Genomic DNA, 8,850 nt, shown 5'->3' with positions numbered 1-8,850 from the left:
TCTATGTAGGGATAATAAGACTACTGTGTGGACGTTAAAATACAGGAGTGGGAAAGAAGGGCATAATCGCACTGTAATGATGTAACAATTATGTCAAGAATTGAAGAATTGATTAGGACAAAAATTAATAAAATCCAATATTGATATTAATTTTTACAAGGTTTGCCTTGCTAAGTTTTTTTTTCCTGTGTTTCTTTCACCTCAGTTTTTGGCTTATAACTCCTTTTCACTCTTTGAATGGTCCCAACCGCTCGACTGTTGTGACCATATGGCAAAGGGGTTATGGATTCTGTGCGCTGTTACGAGGAGGATCTGGGAGGAGACATTATCCATATTTTAATAAGCCCTGCAAAACAAGCACATGAATAAACATAAGGCGTTTTTCTATTTTTAATACTGTTACATTTCTTGTATTTCATCTTTTTTAAACTTAATTTCATATGATAACATAAGCGACAGAACATACGCTTGTGTGCTGACCAAGCGTGAGCACCCCCGCAGGGGGGGTCGGGGTACAGCAGTTGGAGGAAGAGCTATGCAGGAATGCAGCGTGCTCTTCCAGTGGTCGGCTACTATTCCTGGGATAAGTGTTGAGGGTCCCACAGCCCAGCAGGCCGAGACGGAGCCTATGAGACTGTGGGTGGGGGACCTGGTGTACACGTGCACGGTTTGACCGCCCTCCGTGGAGACCAAAAGTGGACGTACAGCAGGTAGGTCGGCTCCTCTCTATTGTTTAGTACTTGTGCCGTGTACTAGGTTAGCGTATGTTCAAGAACAACTAGTATAATAGTCGGTGTCATAGTCTTGCAGAGATCTTTCATGACACTGAGTTTGAGTTCCTGGTAATTTGGTCCTCCATATAAAGTAAAAGTTACAGAATCATGTGATTAATGATGGGTTTAAAAATCAAACACGTCACTGTCATTTTCTTTCCTGCTTCATGCAATACGAGGAAGAGTTGTGAGCTTGACTTGCTATTTTGTCTGGCTAAAAATAAACGTGCACATTGGCCGCATGGCTCCTTTGAAATGTCATAGCCAACAAGGCCGTACAACCAGCGACACAAACAACCCACACATAGCATCGAGTGACACCACAGACGGGCCTTTCCGTATCGTGCATGACTGGATGCCACCAGCAGGGGCGCAGTTGAGCAACTAGCAAGGACAATGGTACAATGGTAGCGTACTTTCTTTCATTCATTATCATATTCATTATTGTTGGAAGAATTGTACATAAAGTTATTCTATTTTTACTATATTCTTATGACCTATTTTCTTATGACCTACAAGCATTTCATATCACTCACGTGGCAAAAGTAAGATTAATGCTGTGACGCTTGCACATTTGGTGTATATCATGATTACAGAAAACAGAACGTGACAGAACATTCTCTCAACAGATAGTTTTATCATACCCTCGTGGAGAGGAAATAGCTGCATGTGACCCGGAATGTATATGTGTGTGTGTGAGTGTCTCCAGAAGATCACATGCCAAGGAGGAGATACCCACACACTATGGATAACATGTTGTACGAAAGAACCAGTTTCAACTTGTTTAGTTAAACCCCCCTCCCCTTAGAAATTGAAATCTTGTGTAACTAGAGCGTTCCTGATTCAATAAATAGCGAGGAGAAAGGTGACTGTTTCAGAGTTGGTAGGAGGATTGTAACTGTGCAGTCTCCATCACTCTCCTTGCAAGTAAAAATAAACTCACCTCTCTGTGTCTTCCTTTGTACAGGCAGTGTTTTTTTACAAGTGTTGGGGTTTAAACCTGACAATTATCATATTCTAAATGTGTTTCCAAATGTTGGAGGGGTCAGTGTAGTGGTTCACTGGGCTGGCTGGCATGCAGTCCGCATTACTTCACACTCTTTACCTTTAATTCTGACTGAATGTTTGCCTCAGCCGAGATTGGCTTCAACTCCCATCAGCCTGAATAAGAATATTGATAATATTGATGGATGTAGAGCTGCAACAATTAATCAATCATCCCATTAATTGACAACTATTTTGATATCTTATTCATTGTTTTTTTTTTTTTTAATTTAGCCTCACAAATATTTTACAAAGTCCATCATCCATGAAAGCAGACCTGTTATCTTTATACAGGTATTGTATGTGTATTATATATATGTATATATATATATACGTATATGTATGCGTATTATCTAGGGCAGGGGTCGGCAACCTTTACTATCAAAAAAGCCATTTTAGCCCCTCGCTAACTAAAGAAAAATAGGCTGGAACCGCAAAACAATTTAAAAACAATATCTGATAAACTTTCAAAAGTTTTAATCTTTCTTTATTTTAACAAGTTTTAAGAGCAGAATCCAACAAGTAGAAGTACAGTGTTTGTGTGTAATGGAAGAAATGTGTAGTGACGTGTTCAAATCCGCAGCGAATTGCGAGTCTCCCAAGATTTTGATTAGTGGAATTTTGGGGTATCAAAGTAGTTCAGAAGAGAAAAAGTGGAGTTGATCAAGTACTCTTGCTAGTATACGGTCTCACAGAAAGTCTGATTTTTTTCCAAAACTCATTCCAAAGATGCGTATTTTCCTCATTCTAGTGTTAAAAAATACTTGAGCATTGCAAAGGGAGCCACGACAGAGACACTCAAGAGCCACATGCGGCTCTGGAGCCGTGGGTTGCTGACCCCTGATCTAGGTAAATCAAGATATTCAGCTTTGACAATGGATCTTTGATGGACATTTTTGCATCTTTCCTGATACTTTGTGGCCCAAAGCACTAACTATTTGTGTTTGATTCCTGGATGAATCAACTAAGAAAACAGCCCTCAATGGATGGATGTTAGCCTGCTGACAAACTGATGCAGATGTTGCGTTACTCTTTCAGTCTGGACTCACCAGCCGCCTGATGAAAATGTCGTCTTCGTACGCTGCCACGATATCCGCCCTTGTTAAAGCCAGATCTCCTCGCTCTGCTCCAGACCCGCCTGCTAGTCCCAAATCTGTCCCCGTTCTGCAACATCCCGCCCCCCCTGAGGCTGTGGGACCATATGATGACCAGGAGAACCCTGCAGAATACGGGATAGGTAGACATCACATCCACACTAAACCTCAGCCCCCTCGGGGACGCCCTTCATTTTCATTCTGTGTTGCAGGAGGTTATTATCCTGTAGACATTGGAGAGATCTTTGTGGACCGATACCAGGTTGTGAAAAAGTTGGGATGGGGCCACTTTTCAACCGTGTGGCTCTGCTGGGATATGACGTAAGTATGGATCATGTGATCCGGAATACCGCTCATGAATGATGCGTGGTCATGGATGCAGAAAAGGCCGTTTTGTGGCTCTGAAGGTGGTGAAGAGCGCGGCGACATACCGAGAGACGGCACTGGATGAGATCAAACTTCTCAAATGCGTCAGTGAGACCTTTTCATTGTTATTGTACTACAATATAGATTTTCTTTAATATTTGCTGAGCGTGAATATTAATTTGTCCATCTATCATCAGGTGAGGGACAGCGATCCCAGAGATTTGAACCGTGACTGCGTTGTGCACCTCATCGATGACTTCAGGATCTTTGGAGTGAACGGGGAGCGTATCCTATATTATTGCCGTCTTAATGAAGTCGTTAAATAATAAAAAAGCATCTGTCCTTAATTGCTCATCAGATGTGTGCATGGTTCTGGAGGTGCTGGGCCAACACGTCCTCAAGTGGATCATCAAATCCAACTATACTGGTCTTCCACTTCCATGTGTCAAAAGCATCATCAGACAGGTGACATGTAACGGAAAGTACAAAGAAAAGACTGCTTCCTAGCATGCCTTGCGGCACCTTTGTGTGAATAGTTAATCAAAGTACATGTTTAGAGTTAACTAAGTTATTGTTTATTATCCTTCACTCGCAAGAAAAGCTGCTCTTTCTGTTATTGTCGTGTTGCTTGTTAGCATTGGGAATGTGTCGAGTGCACTCAAAAAGCTAAGTGTAAGTATACAAGTATGCAAATGGGAACCCGGCCCATATCTTGCGGCTACACGGCCTATTTATAGAGCAGCATGATGGTGCTTGTGGTTGTGACGGCTGCCTCACAGCCGGGTGGTTCCGGGCTCCAATCTCCGCCCGTACTCCGTGTGGCGTTTGGGGGCTTCCAAACACGTGCTGTATGCTAGCTTCACTGCAGACTAACTTGCCCACGAGTGAGAATGTGAAAGTGCTTGTGTTTACCTTCCATATTTCAGGTTCTGCAGGGTTTGGATTATTTGCACACCAAGTGCAAGATCATTCACACAGACATCAAGCCGGAGAACATCCTCCTGCGGGTGGATGACGTTTACGTTCAGAAAATGGCAGCCAACACCAAACTGTGGCAACTGCCGGACTTCCCTGCATTGCCTGGTGAGCCCAGTTTGTCATTCATTCGTTTTCTACCGCTTAACCTCACAAGGGTGGGGGTGCTGGAGCCTATCCACCCAGGGTACACCCTGGACTGGTGGCCAGCCAGCCAATCCCAGGGCACATATAGACAAACAACCATTCACACTCATATTCATACCTATGGACAATTTGGAGTCGGCAATTAACCTAGCATGTTTTTGGAATGTGGGAAGAAACCGGAGTACCCAGAGAAAAGCCACACATACACAGGGAGAACATGCAAACATGCCGAGGGTGAAATTGAACTCGGGTCTCCTAGCTGTGAGACCTGCGCACTAACCACTCGTCCACCAATAAAATTGAATACAATATATGTGTATATATATGAATACAATTCATGTATTTTTAGACTATTCTTCTGTGTATCCGGGGGCATCCGGATTTGAACCAGCTGTCTTTGGACGAGAGGTACACCCTGGACTGGTGGCCAGCCAATCACAGGGCACATATAGACAAACAACCATTCACACTCACATTCATACCTATGGACAATTTGGAGTGGCTAATTAACCTAGCATGTTTTTGGAATGTGGGAGGAAACCGGAGTACCCGGAGAAAACCCACGCATGCACGGGGAGAACATGCAAACTCCACACAGAGATGAGTGGAATCGAACTCGGGTCTCCTAGCTGTGTGGCCTGCGTGCTAACCGCTCAGCATGTTTGAAAAAAAAAACAATGAATGACTCCAGATTAATTAGCACCGTTAACACGTCATTTTTTACAGCGCTAATTATTATATTTGTGTTTCTGATTGATGGAAAACACCAAACATGAGCCTACCGTGGCATGGCGGACGAGTGGTTAGCGCGCAGACCTCACAGCTAGGAGGACCAGGGTTCGATTCCACGCATGTTCTCCCCGTGCATGCGTAGGTTTTCTTCGGGTACTCCGGTTTCCTCCCACATTCCAAAAACATGCTAGGTTAATTAGCCACTCCAAATTGTCCATAGGTATGAATGTGAGTGTGAATGGTTGTTTGTCTATATGTGCCGTGTGATTGGCTGGCCACCAGTCCAGGGTGTGCCCCGCCTCTCGCCCGAGGACAGCTGGGATAGGCTCCAGCAACCCCCGCGACCCTTGTGAGGAAAAAGCGGTAGAAAATGAATGAATGAATGAATCATACCGCCACTGAGTTTTATATCCTAATACTAATATTTTGCATTTTACTCCAGTGGACTCCAGCGCCAAACAAAAAAAGGTAAGTTTATAATATCAGTCTTTCAACAACGATATTTAGATCTGAGTCTATCCAATCACAAGCGCCACAATTTCATGTCTCCTAAACCTTTTTTTAGACATTGTCCAACTTAATGGGAAAGCTTACGGGCGTTTTCCAAACCATAGGAAATTGGGTAAGTTTGTGTACCTGGAAGGAACCCACACAAGCACACCGAATCACTCTAGTTATTCCCTCATTTCCTTGCAGTCCAGCAAGGCTTCAAGATCCCAACTCAAACGACTGATGAGGAAGGAGAAGAAGCAGCAACAAGGACAAGAGAGCGACCACAATCCAAATGAAACGCTCACAACACCCACCAGCGCACGGAGCGCAACCTGTCAATCACTGCTTCCATCTGCTGACCTCAAATTACGGAGGCAGACCTTGCTGCTGTCGGATGGGCCCGACTCACCTGCGCTCCATCACAGAAAGCTCACCTCTTCATTGCCAGACATCCCCAAAGAGGCTCCCAGATCCGTAATTTTACACCAGACTGCAGACAAAGTCTCTTCCCCTCACGGTCAGTGGCGGTGCTGGTTTTGTGGACGTATATGAACAAATGTTAACGAATCCTTTAAAAAATGATTGGATTCAGACGGTGATCCGGATCAACCCCAACATTTAACAGTTCTTCCATATCTCGATTCCGACAATTTCTGAAAATTTCATCCAAATCCATTTCGAACTTTTAAAGTTCTTTTGACCACAAACAGATAAAGGCCTGCAAAAACATAACCTCCGTTGCGCTTTCCAAAGATCAAAATGTTGTTGGGATGCTTGGAACAGATTCATTGGATTTATTTATTGTTTGATGTTGGAAACATTGCTTTGGAGTTCATACTTTTGGGAATCATTTGATATGAAAACCTGTGCAGATCTAAATGGCTTAGCCAGGTACAAAGTTGACGGACTGACTGAGAAGAAGGTCAGGATAAGTGAACTCACAAGACTAGACCCAAAACAAAAGGACAAAGTGACCAACCAAAACTGGTACCGTTTAGACTGGTTTGTGCTGTTTTCCATTTTGAGTTATTACTGATTATTTCATAGATTAATCAAAGTCCGTCCAGCCCCCTATTTGCTGAAAATGAAACAAAGATAGTCCAGATTGTTTGTGCTGTCATACTTGAATGTATTTTAGGAAGCAGCAACTGTGATGTGCCTCTTGACCTCCTGCTGCCACACAACGCCGACAAGCTGCTCATTAAGATCGCCGACCTGGGCAACGCTTGCTGGGTGGTGAGTAACAAACATAACCAGAAAGAAATATTTTTTATAAATATTCGCAGACTACAGAACTTTTTGTGTGTTTATACGCCATCCGTGTGACCACGCAGCACAAACACTTTACCGAGGACATCCAAACATGTCAGTACCGCTCCGTGGAGGTCCTGATCGGGGCCGACTACAGCACTCCGGCTGACATCTGGAGTACTGCCTGCATGGTGAGAAGAGCAGTTTTTTCTAAGTACTTCAATGCAATGCAGACCAACTGTGTCCGTCTTTGCATACGACAGGCTTTTGAGCTGGCAACCGGAGACTATCTTTTTGACCCTCAGTCAGGGGCCACATTCTCCCGTGATGAAGGTGGATATTCTACAAATGGATATGTGTTTGTAATTGACAAAACAAATGTGATGTTATGTCGTTTTAGATCACATTGCTCACATTATTGAACTGCTGGGAGCCCTTCCGTCACAGTTTGCCCTCTCGGGGAAGAAATACAAAATATTCTTCAACCAGAAAGGTAAAAAGTCAATAAAAGAAGTCTGGTCAGAACATTAAATTTAAGACAAAGTCAGGAATTTACAAGAAAAAAAAAACTTGGAATTTTACAAAAATAAAGTCCCGTAAATTCCCTAGAACCAACCTGTAATATTACGAGAATAAAGTTGTATATTCGTCTTTTCAACTGGTCTTTTGATTAGGATGTTCCATCAGAAGAACTCAAACTGAATAAGACATTGAATCCCATCATAAGTGAATGTTACACTTCTGACCCCAACTGTATTCCCAAAGCTCAAATCCCAAGGATTAACGATTGAATCGACAAATCTGTTCTCGATTCCATCCAGGACAACTGAGGCACATCTCGAAGCTGAAGCCGTGGAGCTTGTTAGAAATTCTGTTGGATAAGTACGAGTGGGCCGAGGATGAAGCGGCCCAGTTCAGCTCCTTCCTCCTGACCATGTTGCGGCTTCAGCCAGAAAAAAGAGCCACTGCAGCTCAATGCCTGCAACACCCGTGGATCACATCCTGAAAAGTCTGCTTTACGCGTTCCATGCCACCCTGGGCTTGGAGGCTATCGGAGGCCATCGAGTCTGGTGCTGGCATCACAGGCAAAGCTTTATTCGCTTTGAATTCGGGCACAGCGACCAACTGTATGAGTACCACTGTATGAGTATCTGCTAAGTATTGTTACAACCTTAGTGTTAATTAGATGGTAGATACAGCAGCAAGATGGAGTATTAAAGTTATGACACCATAAGTGTGAAGTCTTATGCAGTTACCGTGTTAGTACGCTTGCGTGACAAGCGTTTGTCCCCTTTTACCATGAATATGTTACGTGGTTTGTTTTTTCTTTCCCATTCTTTGCCTCACAACGAGTACCCGGGCCCCATTGCTGGTGTTCATGGTTGGCGTCTGTCTGTTATAAACACAAGGAAGACATGTTGGTTGATGGTGTTCTCATGGTGTCTGTAGCCAGTGTTTATTCAACAATATATCTTACTGTTCTTTCATCTGCATTCAATAGTATCACACAGTATCAATAGTCTACCTGCAAGTCCTGTATTGTCCATGCAAGTACACAAAATGCAACATTTTACTCAGTCATTTCTTGTACATTTGTAATAATGATCATGAACAATCAATAAAAAGTGATTGTGAAGTGAAAGTGATTGTGGCACACACAAGACCTCACACACACAAGTTGTTCTTGAGTTTGTTTTACTTTTTAAAAAACAGCATATGCAAGATATTTCATTATGCAATTTGCTTTGGTGGTTCAGTTTTCCCCAAACTTGTCACAGAAGAATATTTTTCCCCCTTTCCAAGTTTTTTTTTTTTTTTAGTTATGGACAAACTGTGGTTCGCACAGAAGTCCAATAACATCACACCGCACGGGTTCAGATCAGGGAGGCTGTTCCTCCCAATCACGCCCCTCCAGGTCACACTGTCACTGCCCACATGGGCGTTGAAGTCTCCCAGTAGAACAACGGAGTCACCAG

General features: G+C 43.3%; 1 protein-coding gene across 1 annotated transcript; it reads left to right on the top strand.

The window, feature by feature from the left end:
- The first annotated feature begins 2,862 nt into the window (after positions 1–2,862).
- LOC131105601 (SRSF protein kinase 2-like) lies at positions 2,863–8,522 on the top strand. Its single transcript, XM_058053949.1, has 14 exons — positions 2,863–3,054; positions 3,124–3,232; positions 3,294–3,381; positions 3,475–3,562; positions 3,636–3,742; positions 4,204–4,360; positions 5,574–5,599; positions 5,697–5,753; positions 5,828–6,140; positions 6,762–6,859; positions 6,958–7,065; positions 7,138–7,207; positions 7,275–7,367; positions 7,696–8,522. Exons 1-14 carry the CDS (start codon positions 2,877–2,879, stop codon positions 7,878–7,880), a joined length of 1,677 nt encoding a protein of 558 aa, XP_057909932.1. The 5' UTR covers positions 2,863–2,876; the 3' UTR covers positions 7,881–8,522.
- Positions 8,523–8,850: the final 328 nt, after the last annotated feature.

Source organism: Doryrhamphus excisus, chromosome 1, assembly GCF_030265055.1.
Source record: "Doryrhamphus excisus isolate RoL2022-K1 chromosome 1, RoL_Dexc_1.0, whole genome shotgun sequence".
Lineage (NCBI taxonomy): Eukaryota > Metazoa > Chordata > Actinopteri > Syngnathiformes > Syngnathidae > Doryrhamphus > Doryrhamphus excisus.
This window is presented reverse-complemented; position numbering and strand designations above follow the sequence as displayed.

Coding starts and splice junctions, on each gene's coding strand:
- LOC131105601 (XM_058053949.1), top strand. CDS start 2,877: ATGAAAATGTCGTCTTCGTACGCTGCCACGATATCCGCCCTTGTTAAA. Junction 3,382..3,474: donor AGATCAAACTTCTCAAATGC/GTCAGTGAGACC, acceptor ATCTATCATCAG/GTGAGGGACAGCGATCCCAG. Junction 7,208..7,274: donor CACATTCTCCCGTGATGAAG/GTGGATATTCTA, acceptor ATGTCGTTTTAG/ATCACATTGCTCACATTATT.